This window comes from Amphiprion ocellaris, chromosome 16, assembly GCF_022539595.1.
Source record: "Amphiprion ocellaris isolate individual 3 ecotype Okinawa chromosome 16, ASM2253959v1, whole genome shotgun sequence".
Classification (NCBI taxonomy): Eukaryota; Metazoa; Chordata; class Actinopteri; family Pomacentridae; genus Amphiprion; species Amphiprion ocellaris.
This window is the reverse complement of record NC_072781.1, coordinates 27,331,440-27,351,619: the sequence shown is the minus strand read 5'-3', so window position 1 is coordinate 27,351,619 and position 20,180 is coordinate 27,331,440. Positions and strand designations below refer to the sequence as shown.

The window sequence follows — 20,180 nt, the reverse complement described above, 5'->3', positions numbered from 1 at the left end:
GGTTACAGAAAAGCTGGTTACAGAAAAAAACATGCTGAACAAAACAAGGTTTTTGCTTTAGTGACACAAGGGGTGAAATCTGTCCTCTTTTTTTTTTACTGGTGTAGTGACTAGTGTAAAATATTAATGTAATATTTTGTGATCACAGCTGAGAGATACAGAGAGGAAATCTTGTCCTGGTGACAGATTATCTAATGAGGGAATATGCTGGTAGTTTTTCAATCTGTTTTTTAATTCATTGCAACTCAGATAATTTGTTCTGTATATACTTATGTACACTAATTAGGTATTTTCTGTTTATAGTTATTTTGATGACTACTTGTTCCACAAATGAACTGTACTTTTACTTGTGTTGTCAGACAGAATAGATGTTACACGCGTTCAGAATGTTCACTGTCAACACAGTGTTTCATTGAATCATACCAGTGTTTTTCATGCCGTGGCTCCTGTACTAAAATCACACAAACTTGCCATCAGAAGTAAGTTTGTTGTTTTAATTCAAAAATATTATGTCAATATAATACAAGCTGGTTAATTTAGTTGACCTTAACATTTTTAAATTTTAGCTAACAAAGTACAACTGTATGGAACCTGCTGACAAGAAGAAAGCAGAAGTCGATGAGTACTTTTGTTTCAGTGTGTATATAATCAACAAATAAATTACGGTATCATACTACAGATGAGGTTAAAACATCTTTGAGCCCCAGAGAGAAATTAAAAAGCGACCCAGGAGAAAAATTATATAAAGTAATTAAATTATCTTTACCGACTCCAACTTTAAAGTTCTGAACACAATAATGCATAAATAGTTATACCCATATAACTACATTATTCTTAAATATGCCATTCTGCATAATAACTTTAAGTATATTTTGATGTAAATTCTTTTTGTACTTTTACTGAAGTATAAATTTGCATGCGTTTCTTGTATAACTTATAGAATAGAAAGATACAAAGAAAAAGAAGTACAAAAACTAAAATAGAACTTCAACAGACTGTTCATACCTATTTTATAGTACTAAAATATGTTGTCAGGAGGGAATGTCCCCCACTCTAAACTACCAACCATGAAACAAAGGTGCCACCTAGTGACGATAACAGACAATTGTTTGTATGGAAATAGTATTGAGAACTCTGCACTTTTACTTAAGTACTGAATATTTCCATTTTATGCTTCTATATACTTCTACTTCACAGGATTTCAGAGGGATGTTGTACTTTTACTCCATTACATTCATATTTCAGTTATGTAATATATGATAATATACAACGATCAGGCATAACATTATGACCACCTGCCTAATATTCTGTTGGTCCACCTTTTGCTGCCAAAACAGCCCAGACCTGTCGAGGACTCCACTGGAGCCCTGAAGGTGTGCTGTGGTATCTGGCACCAAGAATATATTTTATGTATTATATATAGAGATTTTCATAGGTAGACCGCTAGCTAATGGTGTGATTCCTCAAATCTAAGGCACAACTTCTCTTGTTAGTGAAGATTTACTTTATCACCATAAAACTGTAACAAAGCACAGATTGCAAAGAGAAATCAGAACATAACCAATAATCACACAACAGAAAAAGCTAAGTCAAACAACTGAAGTACTTACAGACAAGTACTGTCCAAGGCCACAACATTGAAATAAAAACAGCAGAAGCAGCAGCATCCAGATCCTCTCATGGCCTGACCAACACCAAATTCTTTTTTTTACAAATATCCCCCGCTTTAACATCATTTTCTACAGAAAAATCGGTAGAGGACACTGCGGCACACAAAATTCTGCTGCAGGGCAGAACACATACCCTACTCCTTCCCACACTACCAAACTACTTGGCCCAGCATGATGAGAAGAACAAAGAACCAGGGGTGTTGACCTGGCTTCCAAACTCCCCAGATTTCCAAGTGAGCATCTGCAGGATGTACTGCAATAATCCTGATTCACAGCGATGCCACCCTGCAACCTAAAGACCCAAAGGTCCACTGCAAGTGTCCCAAACACCACACTCAAAAGGACATCACTGGAGGTCCATGTCCATAGTCATAAATGTCTCTAAATCATATGTGGACATTTACAAATACAAAAAAATACAATGCTTCCATGTTTACTTTGTGTACAATTTTGTGGCAGTGCAAGCCTGTTTATGTCACTTATATTGGTATAAATTATGAGCAACATCCTGTGGAAAGTATTATGCAGACTTGCAGCAAAAAATGCCTAAAAGTATCAGAAAGCCTGCATCAGAGCTTTCATTCACTTGATTTGGGAGGTGGACAGCCCTGATCCCTCATGCACTCAAGGGAACACTCCTCAGAGTCTGAGAGTGAAGAGATTGACATTAGGCCACAGACTTTTAATCAGACAGAATAAAGGGCAACAACTAAGTGGGTCATTCAAACAGCTTTCTTTGCAATCAGGCTCTGAAAAGAAGGGTTATTTCACATGCATTAATCAAAGAACTTCCCTCTCATGCACTACTTCTGGCATTGCTGCTGCTTTATAGTACTCTAAGTTATGGTTGTCTAATGTAGTTCCAGTGAAAAATTCACTTCCATAAATGTAATAAAAGACCATCCACAAATCCATCATTGTATTATATCTTTATTAAAAAAATCAGATTTATCAAAGCATTAATAATAAAGTTCCTTTGGAGGTAACTGCAAGAGTATTTTTGACAATGCAGTGTAAAAAAAGACAACATCAACTGAATAACTTCTTACTAAACATTTTTAAAAAGTATTTAACTGAGCACTGAGGGTGATGTAGCATTGGTTGGCTACCTAGATCACTGATCACTTCTAATTAAAGCCCTTAAACAAATACAAAACAGTAGTACAAACTCCACAAACAAACAAAACGAAAAGAAGAAAATGCAATTCATATTCTGCCAGTATTAGACAAAAGTTTCCAGTGCAACTGTAAGCCTCTGTGTGCATGTATCCAGTGTCATTGTGGAAGCTGCAACACTGGTTAAAGAATCTACACTGTGGCTTAAGAACTCAGTGAACAGAAAACAAACAAGAAGTAGTTTTTAGTCTTTAGCCTAAGATCTAAAACAGACAAAGACAGGCACACAGAGCTTACCCATTGAAAATGGGGAACTCATGTATAAAAAATAAACTCATACTTTGGCCTCTGAGCAGGGGCTGTTAACCATTAATGGGACTGCACTGAAAAGGCAAACCACAGTCCACACTAAAAAAAACCAGCAGCATAGCAACGTGGCAACTAGCATGTTAGCAGACTGAGTAGTTTCCCTGTGACACATTCATGAACTAACACACACTCAGCCATACGTGCATCCACCGTTCAGCTATGACGGTTCATTCTTTGGTATGTTTACAGCATGTCGTCTTCTCCACCTCCGTACATGTCAGCCAGTTTCTTGAAGCGGGGCCCCCATTCGTTGAGGCAGTCGTAGTCTTGGTCCCCGCTGCTTGACGAGTTCAGAGAGGAGAGGCTTCCTGCGTCAGAACCGCCTCCCTCATAGTCAAACACCAGCAAGGAGTCATAAGGGGGTGCTGTCGGGTCATTGTCTGCTGCCTTCAGGTTCTGAGGGAGGAGAAAAGGAAACATGCTCTCATTTTACAGAAGTTGTTTCTATACATCAGTAAATATGGAGAGATGGGACAGACCTATATATGATGCCAAACATGACAATGAACGACTGAGACTTCAAATCAAGTCAAATTCAATACATTTCTAAATTGTGTTGACCATCTCACAAAAAAAAAAAAAAATACAAGGAATGTGTGTGTGCATCTGTCCTCCTCCGGTAGTTGTATTGCTGGAGACCCAGGGGAGTGCAGTGTTAAAATACCGTAGATTAAAAAAAACGTCTGCCAGTAGTTGACATTGGGGTACAGAGACTCAGCGATGTAATGACATCATTAATTACAACAACAGTGTGATGGAAAGATGGCTGCACCCTGACAAAGTAGATTCTCCATGTACATGGTCATTTCTGCACTGCTGCTGTGAGATTACACTATGCCACATTAATTGACAATTTTGCATTATGTGTTGATGTCAAATAATGGCCATGCATGTGAGAGAACATGGTTTAGAAACTATCATGCAAATAAGTCTGGTTTTCTCTTTGTCACACATATATGTACCAGTGATTATATCAACAGCATATTATTCCAGTGACAAAATAAACCCATGCCTTTTTAAGTTTTAATTCAATTACTTAACCCTCAGAACCCAACTGTATCCACAGTCACTTCCCTTTCTCTCAGGTTAAAGTGTCCTTCAACAGGCACTTTCACTTGTCATGAAGTACAAGTCATGCAGTATCCCACCATCATGCTGATGCTACCAAATTCCAGGCACAATTCTGGAAAGACATCCCTACTGAAAGCATTTATGGTGTGATACATATATAAACATGACTTTATAATACAAAATATTTTTTTGATATAAAGCCCAATATAAAAAAAATCTGCAAGTATCATAGCAGATAAAAGATCTAGGTAGTCTAGACTGTTTTGAAAAAAAACAAAGTACAGCAAGTATAGCTGGTCTTTATAATGACCACGTTAAGAGCATAAAAGTAAAGGTAGTGAAATGACCCTGGATAAAGCCGAGGGACCATAGGTTTAACTCCAAGCACAGATTCTTCAGTGAAAGGGTTGCTATGACATACTGGGATTACATTCATCTATGCAACCTTTACAATTTGATGTCCAGTATTTTCCCGATGAATTTTTGCGTGTTTTACTCACATCGTCGATGAAGTTGCCGATCTCGTCTGGGTTGGCGGGGCGAGGCCGGTACTGAGGAGCAGGCATGAAATTTGGCACCACGTCGTTCCTGAACACGTCGGGTCGGTTGTCCAGACCACGGTGGAGAACACTCAGATCATAGTCCTGAGGGAAAGACATTTAGTGAGGTTATTACTTGGAGCATACTGTATTTTACTGTTATACAACATTTTTACATACACAGTAGACCTTGATGTCACCTGGAAAGATGGTTGATGTGTAAAAGATGTGTACAGTAAGATTTTAGTGACACATTCCTGAAGCTTTGATGTCTTTTCAATCAGTTTCTATCATTCTTTACCTGATCATCCTCTCCACCTCCCTCTTCATCATAGTAATAGATATTGTCCCTTATGTCATCGTCTTGCAGTAGAGGCTCCTTCTTCTCTCCTCTCCTTCGTCTTGCAAATAGCAGCAGTAGCAATGCCAGCACTAAAGACAGAGCACAAAACTTAACACAACACACCTCATGTGAAAACAAATCCCACTAAACTGAGGACATGAAAGCAGTTGCTGATATACTCATTTTTTCTGTGCCATGTAGCTCTATTGTTACTCTGAGGCTATTAAACACAAACATATGTATGGGCCTCGTATGTGTACTAATCCACCACTGAAAATAGTCCCGAATAAATACATGATTTCACAAACCTTTTGCAGCAAAATGGTCATCATTCAATGGAGGCTGCCAAGCTAACTATTAACGTACATAAACTCATCAAAACAGTGCAGCTCTATGAATGTCAAATAGCAGGCAAATATTACACCATCTTTACACTGTAACATATAGTTTAAAGTTAAGAATAAACATTAGAGCAGTTTTCAGATCACTAAAACATTCAGAGCTCCTCTTGCTGTCCACAGTTGGTCTGATCAGTGTCAGCATCCTTGTCACTGGGTCCCACTGTAAGTAAAATGTCTTGCAGGGTCCTAACCAAAGTAACGATGCAAAGTTTGATGACTATGTTTTGGTTTCCAAGCTACAATCTCCAGCTCAAATCCCTGGAATTTTAAAAAGCGCGTTTCCTTTTTGAACTGAAGATACAGAAATATTAAACTCACTCAGCAGCAACAGGATGCCTCCAAGTATTCCTAGGATGGCAGGCAGGTTGGCGCCACCTGCAATACGGCCTCCTTGACACATCGTTTGAGCTCCAGTGCACTCGCACACTTCTGCATGGACCGTGTTGATCTGCCACATACCCTGGTTGTCTAAAACCCTCAGGACCACATTGTAGTGTCCACTCTCCAGATGTTTGGCTAAATTCAGGATGATGCCTGTTTCTGCAATCAAGTCAAAAACAGAGGAAAATGTATTTAGAACCCCTGCTTTGCAACAAAGTTAAAATATTTTCTGCATCAAAATATTTGAAAATCATTGTTACTATCCTTTTTACTTCTTTTAACATATTGTAAATTTGTAGTTGTACATTTGTTAACATCACAAAAACAAAGAATGCTTTTTCTCCCAGGAATGACCCGTCCATTTCTGCTGGGGCTGGTAATTTGATTGGATGGCATCTGTTTGAGCTTATCATGTATTAATAGTGAACATACTGGTCTCGTTCATCCTTGCAGTCCAGTTGGCCTTCGACATGGCGTCGTCCAGAGAGACCCTGTACGGAGCAGCAAAGCCTGGTCCATCTTTATCTGTTACAGCCAGCAGCTGAGGAGCTGGTTCCTTGTTACACACCTGAGGAAACACCATGTCACATTCAAGCTTTTCTTTATGCTGGTGATGTTAATGCACACAATTTGATTTCTTTTAACTTTGAAGGAAATTAGTTTATGATTGATGTGATTTTTTATTCTATCATATTTTCAAAATCAGTGTATTGTAAAACGCAGCCATCACACTACCACAAATTTCCACGACAAGCTTAATCTGCAATAGAAGTGCTAAACATGACAATTCCTCTACTATTGGGAAATTAGACACACCTGAAATTCACGTTCTATAATGGTGGGTGCATTGTCATTGACATCTTCAAGCTGAATCATCAGAGTACCAGTTCCTGTGGCTGGGACTTCATCTGGGGAGACGAGAGGAGAGCAAAACATAACGAATTATGGAGAGGCTTTCATCATCCTGGCGAGATCAAATCTATTTTTAGACTTCCTAGCTTTAAAGCAGTTATCAAACCCCAAAATGTCAAAGTTGATATTTTTGCAGAAAGCTCTTCCCAAGCAGGCTAAAGGCAGAGTTCTTTTAACATTGACTGTTTGAGACCATACAATAAAAACATTCAACTGTTCATTTTTACATTTGGTTGAACCCACTCCATATGACACTTATCAGAATGGGTTCTTATAAAACAAACATCATTAAAGCTTTCATTTCATGTTTCATTTGTGGTTTAAAAGCAGCTAGACAACACAGCGTCAGCTTTGCCTCCTACTTACCGTCATCATATGCACCAATGAGTGCTGTGTATTTGTTGTCCTTAATAAAGTGGGACTCTCTGTCCATGAGGCTTTTCACTGTGATCAGGCCCGTCTCCTTGGCCACATTCAGCCAGCCCGCAGGGTCACTAATTATTTTATACCTGGACAGGGGCAAGACAGTCACAGAAAAATGTAAACTCTGCGCAAACATATTTGATTAAATGCAGATTCATGTCTCACGGTGGAACATGGGGCAATTAAAGCCATAGACATGTAGTAAAATGAACCATTAAGCAAAGAATATTTAAGTTTAATTACTGACTAAAGATTCTTTTATTGTATACTTAATTACTTGGAGCATCTTTTCAACGACATGGCTGCTCGGCTGATGCAGAAAAATAAGTTCTGCAATGTGCTGAAAATGAATCTAAAAGAACAGGTTGGCTTAGGAGTTTTAGAGATAACTGACCTCTTTCCTGCACTTCTGAAGTTAGACAACTGAAATTTCTTTTTTCAGATTCTGTCTAGTTATGTTCCAAGTGACAAGGTATTTCTTTACGCATACAACTGGAATTTATAGGATTTTAAAATGCTGTATCACGTCTGGGGAAAAAAAAAACCTTGTTCATTTGATCACTACTGCTGATACACTAAATAGGATAATAAATACAACACTCTTAAATAGTGATTTACACTAATACCTTACTGCCAGCCAAAGAGATGCACCGATGCTATTTTCTAGGGCTGGCCCGAACAGCAATTTCTGGGCTCCGGATATTCGGCCCCAATTAATGACAAATATCCGAATATTCGGATCGGACCATAATGTCCGACGGGGGGTGGGGGAAGACGAAGGAACGAGCCGAATATTCGGATCGGAATGTAACGTCCGACGTGGGGGAGGGGAGACAAAGGAAAGTGCCGAATATTCGGATCGGATCGTAATGTCGGGAGGGGGGGGGGGTGTCCCAGCCCTACTATTTTCACATCTAAAAAATGTGCTGCAATGTCTTGTGGGATTGTTCGCACAAAGAATACATGTTGTGGACTTAATAGATCCATTGTGGACATTTTGGGAGCACTATACAGCAAATAAAGAGAACATTCGTAATCTAATGAGCGACTGACTGAATGTTTGATCTTACATGACTTTCTGTTTGCGTGCAGTGTCTGGATCAAAAGCCTTGTATTGCACCACTTCACTGTCGACAGCAAGGTCCTCTGGTTTTGAGACAGGCTTCTCTTTTGGATCAAAGACTGGAGCTTCATTAACATCCTCCACATTTACCACCACTGTGGCGGTGGAAGTAGGCAGCGAGATAGCAAAAGGAATCTCATTCTCCACTGTAACCAACAGAGTGTGCTTGCTGGTCTTCTCAAAGTCAAGACCCTGGTTGGATGGAGGGAAAAGCAGCAACACAACTGATCAGACAAACATGTTACAGTTCACTGTGCAGCTCAATTAAATTCAAGTTCTTTGACTTTTACTTTACTAATTTATGGAACTGTAACTGACATTCAATAAACTCTTATTTGAGATTTTCAGTTTAACTTCATACCTTGGCAGTAGAAATGATTCCCTCTTGTTTGTTTATTGCCGTTTCCACTGTAAAAAGGCCTTCAGGATCACCATCAACAATCTTGAACTTGGCATTCCAGGCTGGGGAATGGGGCTCGTCGCCATCAGTTACTGACATTTTTACAATCAAAGCGTCTACTTTGTTTTCTTCAACTGTTGCCTCATACTGGAAAAATGGAAGGGATGTGTTAATAATGAGGCAAGAAAACATAGATTGAAAAAAGGCCATTGGTGGCATACTAAGAATTGAAAGAGTAATTGTAAATGGTCCTCGATTTCATGTTGATTTAATTTCCTGTACAAGTATGTAACATAATTTGCTCACTTTAAAGACAAAAATTCTTAAAAACGTGCACTGTATCAACTTTCTATGTAAAAACTGTTACATTACTTGAAAAATAACTTGGCAAAGCTATAAATCATTCAGTCATGTTATAAAATGACTAAAAACAACCCTAAGCTCCAACGTTAATTTAACTACCAAGTTCAGTGAAAAGGGATTGAGCTTATTTGCTCACACTCTGTTGCATTAAGAAAAATGATTTTATTGAGCAATATTCCTCAGCAAACCTGTTACTGTCTTGAAGTTGACTATGTATAGACTTACTTTTAACCAAGCTACTGCTGCTGTGCCTGACCACGTTTTGTTGTGCTACACGTCTGCTTTTTACAAGGATTATGACGACAGATGTGCAAGCTGAAATTCATGGGATGTCTGAAAGAACTCCCATGTTCATTTATTTACTACTCCCTATACACTAAGTAGTTTCATCAATAGCAAGCACTTACATGGTGATGTACAGTAATATTCTACTCATTACCAGCTGTAGAGATGCACAGATGTTATTTCCACATTTTAAAAATGTGGTGCCTTGCATTGTGGAATTGTTCAAAGAATGTGTACATGCTGATGAATTTAACAGTTAAAATGTGGAAAATTCAATGGCACCATAAAGTGTATGAATGCAACATTAGCAAATTAAATGTGTCAATCCGTTGTAATAAATGAGTAGGTAAACGGCAAATTAAGAGAACATTTCCGGTCACAAGTATGTTGTACTTACAGCGGGCTGAGTGAAGACTGGAGCGTTGTCATTGCTATCTGTCACTTTAAGGATGACTTTTGCTTGTCCAGTCAATCCTTCTCCTACCATGTCTGCTGCTTGTACCACCAGAGTGTACTGTGGATATTTCTGTTGAAAGAGACACATGATGAGTGTAACTCATCAACAAAAAGGAATAAACATTCTGACTAACAGAATCACTTGCCAGAGAATCCATTAGGATACCTCTAACTTTAAAGTTAATGTAACATTTGAGCTAATGTTTTTTTTTTTTCTTAGGGTTTGTCAACGCAGACTCTAAAAGATTACCAAAACCACCTTCTGGTCAGTCTGTGTCAGTCTTGGTGGAATTATCTGGTCTACACCAGAGCACTCATGGAAGCATTTACCCTGGCCAACTGAACCACATCAAGTTGAAAAACAGTTTGAAGCGCTGATCATTTTAGTGTTTAGCTATGAAAACACACTAAGAAAGATGACAGTTGTTTCTAGAAGGCTCACCTCTCTGTCTAGCCCCCCAGAATTCACTCTGATGACTCCAGTGACCGGGTTGATGACAAACAGGGAGGCACTGGGCAACTGTGGCTCCTGGCTCATTATACGGTAGCGGATATCCGAGTTGTCAGTATTGGGCTGGTCGAGATCTGTGGCCTCAACTTTAATCACCTCAAAACCTGAAGACAAGGATTTCAGAAGTGGAAATAAGAGCAGAGGTTTGTCAAAGTTTCTAGAACAATTTGTTAAAGATTTTTGGGGTTAGAGTTTACATTAGAGAAAGTCTTATTCAGACCTGGAACACCACTGTGTTCAAGTAAAGTTTGGACAGACATTAGCAGCTTTGTATCATTCCCTTCTACTGTAAAAATGAAAAACAACAGACATATTGTATCAGGCTCATATTAAATCCACTGACAGTACCTATTTTTGAGGCCTCAGCAACTTCTCCCACAAAGGTGTCTTTAGCAAAAGCAGGCTTGTTGTCATTCTGGTCAATTACATTGACAACAATATCCATAGGGTCCTCAGCTGTTCCTGCACCTTCTGCCACAGCATGTGCGAGAAACTGCACAAAGACAGAAACAGTTACAGTAGGGATCCATGTAGATTCCTTCATTATTACATCATGTTTAGAAAATTAATAACTAAATCATTTTAAAAATATCCGTTTTACAAATGTTTTTGAAGCAGCAAATGCTTTCACGTTTGTCAGACATCAAAGATACAGGTTGGATCTGAAATTTCCGATCCGTGAATTACGTTGGTATCAGAACCCGATACCAATACTGGATTGAATCTGTTCCCATCACTGAGTGGCAGGATGAATATTTGGAAAGGGAAAGAGTGTGTATAAAACCAGAAGAGAGGAGGCTTACCGTATATTTATCTTGTTTCTCTCTGTCAAGTGGTTGTGTGAGATACAGAATTCCAGTTGTTCTGTCCATAGTAAAAAGACCAGCTGGAGGTTGATCAGCTCCTGGACCAGTGATGCTGTAAAAGATCTTCTTTATTTTATCTTCGTTGGAGCGGATCTGGGCAAAACACAGCAGGAGTGAGAGTTACAATTTTGCAACTTTAACAACTTCAAAATCAACTCTGTTGTTCCAAGAAACAAGCTCAAGTTTACAGGGCTAGTGAATAACTAACTTCTGTACATTGCAACACAAGAAAATCCAAAGCTTTTGTTGAACATACTACAAGTAGCAATAAAAACAATAAAACAAATAAAAATTACCAATCACAGCCCAGTTACAGTAGTAGAAATGAACATCTAGATATCCTTTGCTATAACAAACAGTAAAAAATGAAGTTCACTATCACATTCTCAGCAACAGGGACTTTAGTTCCTCTTACCTGAGACACTTTGAGGGGATAGGGTCCTCTGTCATTCTCAACAACAGAGAGGTCAGGAATAACCCAATCTCTCTTCCTCCGCCTCAGCCCTCCACCAGACTTGGGGAAACGCAGAATAGACACCTGTGTATCGGTTGCACTCTGTGAAAACATGCAGATATTTTGTCAGTGAGGGGCTGAAAGCAGACCACTCCACTCCTAGAATGGAACAAACTAGAATGAAAAGCACTAATCTTATAGCACACATCAGCAATAACTGAAAACTGGTGTACCCGATCTCCTAACCCATCTGAGCCAGGAGAAGCTCCTCCCTGCACCCAAACAGGAACAAATATGATGACAATGACTCTATTAGACAATAAAGTACAGGATCAATGGATGGATAATTATTAGCTTATATACTTCAACAGATTCCAACAGAGTCATGCAGGGCGAAAGACAGTTGCACAGAAAATGAACTGCAGCCTTCATATATCTGGCTGTAACAAAGAAGGTGCTTAAAAAGTTAATGTGTGCTGTAAAGTAAACAATGAAGCACTGCTGTTACTTTACATTACACATATTAAAATTATGTATTGATGCATTTTAATATTCAGTTTTGCATCTTGCAGGTAACCTAATATGGCTGCAGTGATAAAGCCATGAAAACCAATAAAATAAAACCAGAGTCTCTTTTCATGCACAGCCACAGGGGGGCAGTGTGTGTTAAAGTAGAACAGTCTTTGCATGCAGACCTTTCTCACAGACTGCCTCTGGTCTTGAATGTTCAAAGCACTTGTTAAACAATATGGTGCATGTTGGACCAGCAATTGTAATTTTTTAGAAAAAAAAAATATTTAGAGAACAACTGACTGTCAGTTTAGTTCATCAACTACCTCTGTGTTATTAACGTGGTTTTGCCCATGGTGGTGCTCAACATTTTGCTGGTGGTCCCTGTGTTGGTGCCCATGGTGGCGCTCAACATTTTGCTGGTGGTGTCCGTAGTGGTCCCCATGGTGGTGCCCATGGTGGTCCCCATGGTGGTGCCCATGGTGGTGCCCATGGTGGTGCCCATCATGCACTACCCTGACAGGAACAGTCATTTTGCGACCTTGTGAGTCCCAAGAGGATATGCTAAAATCTTGTTGTCCTTTATGAAGAACAACCTGTCTCTTTACCTGGAGGGGAAAAAAAACACTCATAAACCAAAGTCACATTCTGGAAAACAGTCCTGCATTTAATGTCAAACAACTTCAAACTGTGGCAAACTGAACCGCTGCAACAATTATGACATTCTTTGCCAACTTGTGAAGGGTACAATGACAAAAGGAATAATCAGTAAACGACGGTCAGAGGCGATCATGGCTGTTGGTGCACCTAAATCTACAATATTTCAAGGAGTGTAGGTTAATCTGTGTCATATTTAACGAAAAACTCATGAAAAAGTACTCAGCTACAGTTAAGACAGATATTTTCAGTGCAGCAGATATCAGGCACACATGATCTAAATTTTCACCTTGGGTTTTTTTTCCACTCTACACTTAAAAGTTTACTATGTTTTACTTCAATCTGGTTTCGATGGTAGCAAATCATAAGACAACAATATTACAACTTTCATAGTTTTGTAAGAAAAACAAAAAAATCTCTCTATCCCTTCCATTGCTTTCTTATTTCTAGTACCTCAGCACAGTTACCCCAAGACCCTGACAAAACTCATGTAGGTGGAAAAAGGGATACTTTGGAGGTGACCATTATAAACTGCAATGTTGTAATCAAATATGATAAACTCACTAACAGTTAATACGCCGTCTGTCTGAACCTTGAAGCGGCTGTCATCACTGCTCAAAGGAAATCTTGTGCGGTCTGTGCAGTCAGTGACGCCCACTAGAAAAAGAAAGAATAACAAGTTATCCATTACAAATGCGGCAAATTCAGTTCAATTTCAGTTCAATTCAAACTTGTTTATGGTATCAATATAGAACGTATGTCATCTTAATGCAATGTATATTGTGAGGTTAGGACAACATTACATAAGAAACTACAAACATCAAAGTGAAGCATCTTGATATTAATATGCAGCAGAACCCAACAATTTCCCAGCCAGCAGCATTTGGTGATAGTGGGAGTAAACATGGGGTAAGACTTTTCAACACACAGAAAAATAACTAGCAGATATTTGTGACTGATTTTGTTGTGTATGCACTAAAGTGTAACTACACCCATAACAACAACACAGGGCTCCAGACAAAACTTTTTCACTGGTGCGACCCACTTTCTCAGTTGGTCGCGTCTCCAATTTAGAGGTCAGATTTACTGACTTTGAAACAAAGATCTACCTGTATGACAGGTTGAAACTTTCTGTTGGACTTCAGATTGTTAGTGACCCTGCCTAAACATTCAGCTTTTGTGATTAACTGAAGTACAAAATAGTTTTATGTTCACCTAAAACTCCAAGCACTGAAGATAATCTGACGTTTGTATAGATCACCACTTTTTTCAGTTTTATCAGATTCATACAAGATCTGAGAACACAACTTCATTTCTCAACATTGACTTCAATGAAAACATCAAAATCTGAAATCACCACTTGCTAGCATGAAGTTTAAACAAGAGTGTTTTTTGTTCAGATGAAAGGTAATGTGTTGAACATTGTTCAGTGTAATGTGACATGAACTCATGACAGTGGTGAAGTTCCTCTGTTAGAAAAGACGTTGCACAATCCTTACAATGCCATACGGGGGAATGAACAGCCTTGGCAGAGTACTGTGCTCTCAGAGTGCTTTTCTAGTTTTGAGAATACTTTCATTGAACATAATTGATTTTAAAAAAGAGCATTGAAGTCCAATTCCCCCTGCAAAATATTTTCCTACAACCGCTTCAGAAATGTTCCTCGCTGTTCTCTCCTTCGTCATCAACCATCATGTCAGCAAACCAGTCGCCTTCAAACTGACAACAGTTAATCTGAGGGTAGCTGACAGCCAGCCAGGGCTTCATCTGATTGGTCAAATGTTTGCATGCTGAGCATCAATGTATAGCATGTGTACATAAAACTATTGTTCTTATTTTTGGCATTTCAGTTAATTGCTATGAAGTCAGTGACTGCCAACTCAAAAAAAAAAAAAAAAAAAAAAAAAACCCCATTCATTTTGCCCCTTTCTGTCATCAGCTGAGTTTAAAATTGTGTCTGTATTTTAAAATCAAATCCAAGACATTACCAGTTCTCTCATCCACTTTTAATTATCATCCAGGATTTAACTATTCAACAACTGGTCAAAAGTGTCCCGGCATTACTTTTTATCTGAATAGTGTCATAAGGAATGAGTTCACCTCATCAAACTGACGTTGCAACTGCACTCCAAGCAGTACACAGGATAGGACGCACAGCTTGTGAGTTGCATCCATTCATCCATGCAATACAGATTGAGGGATTACTTTGTAATTTAAAAAAATGGATCTGGGATAAAAGCACAATTGCGAGGTTAGGTGCTTAGCTCAGGCTGTGATTTTAAAAACAGTATAACTCCTTTGACTTCCCATTGAAATCCAGGCCGTACACACCCACAGGGATGTCTGACCGATGACTGAGCCAGAACTACATGCAGCAATGACAAAGCAAATCAGGTAATAATCAAAAAATATTTGCTGAGTCAAGAATGATGTTAATGTTTCTGATTGACAAAAAAACCAAATAAAAACTGTAGTGCCAAACTGTTCACACACTGAGTAGTTTGAGAACATGCAGTATGGTATCCATCATGCTGTAGGAATTACCCAACTATGAGTTAAAGTTGCATTATGGAGTTTTAGCCTTGTCAGGTGCTATGTCCACGGGGAACAATGCATTCAGTATCAGTGCTTTAAACAGCCATTTAGACAAACATTATATCTCAGCAGAAACTTGTACTCCTCTGAATTTATTCATGGAAATGTCCAGAACCAGCGTGAGAAACCAGAGCTAACAATAACATCAACAATTACTTCCGGTACTAAACTAAAGTTAGTCCCATGGGGTTAGAAAATAATAGCACCACTCTTCAAATGATACCGTCATAAATGGCTTAGTTGGTGCAGTGCCAAATTTCTCTCTGTGTGTAATTAGACACAGAGAAGTAATGATGGAGGAAAAGATGGGATAAAGACCGTAAAGATGCAATCAGTGACATAAACTGCTAGCAACTTGCATGATAAGGCAGAAATATTACTAATATAACCTTAATTGTACTGATGTTAGTAGATCCAACTAAACCAAATGACTCACCTGGGTTTGCAATTGAGTTATTAAAATCTTTGGGGCAACAAGGAGTTGGGTCATTTCAGTGGTCAGTATTTTCCCAGCACTGGCCCTTATTGATGACACACCAACCGCAGGACAGTCAATTCTCTTTCTGACATGTTGGAAAACTATAAAGTGTGCTTCCATATTACTTCTCTATAGTTTAATGTAGATTGCAGGTCAATCTCTTAACAGCTAGCAATGCTTATACTAGACAATAAGCAAATTTAACTGGATTCAAGGCCGATACAATTTTTCTCTAGTGCTAAGCCACAAACACATTGTACTTTGTTGACGGTAAACCAGCACCAAAGAGCTCATCAGGAAAAAGCACACATTATCATGATGTTTACACAGACTCTATGTCACCAGGATCAGCAGAGGAGTTAAAGTATCTCTCGGTAGACTCTGTCGGTCAGTGCTCCTGTATGAAAGGGGAGCTCTGTCCTGTTGGCTCAAGCCCCCACCTTTTACACAATGCATGCTGGGAAAAGCTTCACTCTCAACAACCCTGCACAAGACAACTGGCACTGTAGAGCAGCTTTTATCAAAGTCTGAGTGTTTCTGTTAGATCCTACTCAAAGGAAATAAGCAACCTGCACCCAGGTACAAACTACAAAGATACTTCACGTTGTCTGTATTTTGTCAATTCAATTCATACTTTTTCATCACAATGGAATTTCTTGTAAATTATTATTTACAATATATAGTCTTAAAGCTATACAGTATTTAACTGATGAATAAATGTGGGGAAACTGGAGAAAAAGAGAGAACAGAGGAAACTAACATTATGTGACCAAAAAAAAATAAAAAAATTGAGTGAAAATATACAAAATGCATAACCCCTTCCAGTAAATTGACAAAAATATCAAGTGCTGCTTTTCTTTGAGTATTTGGCATCCTTTTAGAATCAAAGCCTGCAAAACAGGCTTGGGCACATTGTTTTTGCCTGTAGGTGAGAGCATTACAAGAGGTGCAGAGTGAGTGCAAGCTGAGACCTGAGGTTGTTTGGGTTTCATGTGAGAACAATGCGAACAGCTAATCTGAAAATGGCCATCTGAGTCAGAGGAGCACTTTACAAAAGCTAACAAGTTCCATCTATGGCTCTAACAGGTCCAGATGCTTTGTACAAATTAAAAATCTTTCATTTAAAATTATACTTAACATTACAAATTACCACCACAGGTTCATCAGACTGTGTGCATGAGGCAACAAGCCGGTGGACAGTTTCTTAGATTGCTCTTACCTTTACCCAGTCTCGTGCCTGACCTCAGGTACTTTCTGGTCACTTTGAAAATCAACATATCCGACTCGAATCCAGGTACACATGATGTCTCCTCAGCAGTCAGTGGAGCTGAGGCCTAGGAGAGCAGAAACAGCAATTTGCACGCCTAACGATTAGTTGATCATCAATATAAAGAAAACTAAATCAAGCAGTCTTGTTTTACTGTTGGTCAAACAAGACATATAAGCTCATGTTGGCATGTGAGAAATTCTAACAGGTACACTTACTATTTAGTGACACTCACAAGACAAAACCGATATTCCAATAATCCAGAAGATATCAACACAATAACTGACACTGAAAACAATTTTAAGTTGCAGCCCTAATTTGAATGAATGACAGTGAGAGAGGTGTAACTGGTATGCTGAAGGGCAACTTTTAAGTTTGGTTTTAGTTCCGTTCTTGCTCATCTCTTAGTTTGGCAAAAAGAAATCTCTTAATAAATCTTTTTATAATCACATTTTAAAAGATGGAGGTACAAAATGTTTGCATTTTCCTCAGGTAACAATTGATTATGAAAATAGTCAGCTGTACGTCACTTAAAAATGCTTAAAACTGGGTCAGACGTGTTCACAGCAATATGTGATTCTGTAAGAATTGCTTGAGAAACTACCTCTGAGTATGATTACAACATATAGCTACTGGATTTTTTAAAATTTTATTTTATTCTTTATTTCATTCATTTGTAAAATTAAAAAAATATATAAATACAAACTTCTCCAAACTAGAATGAAAGGTAACAGAAAGAAGACAAGTCCTATTTTATCTGCCCCTTTATCCCCAGAATTCAATTTACAAAAAAAGTACTAAAAAAACAACATAAACAACAACAAAAAATAATGACGAAATTTTTATTTATATATATAAATATATATATATATATATATATATATATATATATATATATATATATATATATATATATATATATATATATATATATAAATATATATAAATTCATTCAATGAAATAAAATAGCTGCCAGCCAACACAGTCACATACCATTATGGTTCTCAAGTTACAATTCAGTTAATACTATTCACAACAACAAAAATGACAGTGATATGACAATCAAACATAACTAACATATTTCATTATATTTATTTAACATACTGGTTTTAATTATTCTTTTAAATGTGATGTTTGACTTGGATTCTTTGATTTCTTTGTTCAGATTATTCCATAAACTGAGACCTTTTACAGACACACAACGTTCCATCAATCTAGTCCTGAACCTTGGTTTTGGTGTGAACAAATTTTAAAAAGTTTCCAAGCGGTCAAAAAGGAAACACGGTGAGTTGGAATTTAACCTGCAGCAGCGTCAGCAAACAGGGCGAGGCCGAGTATCTACCGAGCGCTGGAGGAGGAGGAAGACTCGAGGAGTTCAAAAATGACGATTTAAAGCTACGAGGTGGACACAGTCGTATCTGCATTACTTTGGGATTAGTTGCGTGGTGAGATCGTGACCACTTTAAGCTTGCTAAGCTAATGAAGCAGTTACTTGATTACAATGAACTCGGCCATTAGCTGAACAGCTGTCCTAGTCTCCAACCACTTCAATACAAGTCTGGACGAATAACGACGTTATCCCGAGAGAACGAGGAATAAAATGCTCTCACTATTATCCAAACTGTGTTCTGTCGAATGAACACATTAGTTTAAGGTACACGGTGAAAATAAAGTGAAGTTCTCCGGACAGGAGGAAGTCTCACCTGAAAAACGATGATTAGAACGCCCAAAACCGCGAACCGAGCGGTCCCCATCTGTCTGTAAATCCTCTTTCGATAGATCCCACAAGAAAGTAGAAAAAAAAAACCTAAAGGAGACGGATTATAAATATATTCCTCTGTGAATTGTCGTCGTGGCGTCGTCTCCTCGAGGTACTTTCCGTAACTGAAGCTCTCAGCAGGCGAGTCCCCACAGGTACTTTCAGCGTGTGACGTCAGCTCACAGGTGCGCGGGTTCCGGGTTCCTCATATGGTCATAGGACACACCTGAGGAGGCAGAAACCAGCAGTTTCTGTTGCTGTGTCAGTGGTGAACAGTTCATATCATATGTACAGCAGATATTAGTCAGAGGCTGACAGAACTGTTACTAGTAATAAGCAATACGCTGTATCTGAGGAGAGCGAGGTGCTTTCTGTCTCGTTTCCTCTTTTCTGAACACACAACCCTCTCTCTCTCTCTCTCTCTCTCTCTCTCTCTCTCTCTCTCTGTCTCTCTGTCTCTCTCTCCAGAATGACGTTTCCAACCATGACTGTTCACTAAGAATGACATCCCAAACATAATGTAACTACTAACAGTAGATATTTTTCATTTGTAAAGTCAATATTAAGTGTTCAACCAAAAACTTTGTTTAGAATTGGTGTGAAACCTGTCCAAAAGCCACCCAAATGCTTTCTAAAGCCCAGTGGAAGTTTCAGGTTCCCCATTTTCATACAACTAAATGAGATCCTAATTTAAATGGTGAGACATTTCAGAATAGGCCAACACAGAGTTCATACAGCACATGACACTAATTTCCGTCACCTGAACTTTATTTTGACCTCTATATTTACTGTCATTTGGGTAGACAACGTCTCATAAATCTTTTGCTAACAGGCTGTACTACACTGAGTCTTACAAACCATTTTCTTAATGTGCTCATTGAAGTCATTCTCTGTGCTAATAAACATCAATATTTAATCCTGAGAAAAGAGCACTTCCTTCTCTTCTCCTGACTGTCTGGACATCAGCTGACTGGAAGCTTTGTGGGTTAATAGCCTGCACTGTCTCAGAATGACCGCTGGCTACCCAAACAAAACTGACCGACAGTAAGGTTTGATATTATCTGCTATTTATCTAGTGTTATTGAATAAATAAAAATGCTTGCTTTTTGTTTTCATTGTATATTAACTAATGTGGTTTATAGACAGTACTAGATTTAATAGAAGTAAAGGCAAATGAGCACCTATGTGCCCATTTGCATTTCTCATTGTTGCTCCCCAAGCAAACAGACAT

At 38.5% G+C, this 20,180-nt stretch overlaps 1 protein-coding gene across 1 annotated transcript; it reads right to left on the bottom strand.

Moving 5' to 3' along the window:
* Positions 1-2,584: 2,584 nt before the first annotated feature.
* On the bottom strand, positions 2,585-19,101 carry LOC111585729 (B-cadherin-like). Its single transcript, XM_023295320.3, has 18 exons — positions 18,894-19,101; positions 17,143-17,257; positions 13,419-13,507; positions 12,520-12,801; positions 11,645-11,785; positions 11,167-11,322; positions 10,712-10,856; positions 10,295-10,467; positions 9,794-9,922; positions 8,710-8,895; positions 8,296-8,540; positions 7,169-7,311; positions 6,707-6,798; positions 6,323-6,458; positions 5,828-6,049; positions 5,067-5,197; positions 4,727-4,870; positions 2,585-3,551 (listed from the first exon to the last, which is right to left on the bottom strand). Exons 1-18 carry the CDS (start codon positions 18,942-18,944, stop codon positions 3,339-3,341), a joined length of 2,793 nt encoding a protein of 930 aa, XP_023151088.2. The 5' UTR covers positions 18,945-19,101; the 3' UTR covers positions 2,585-3,338.
* Positions 19,102-20,180: the final 1,079 nt, after the last annotated feature.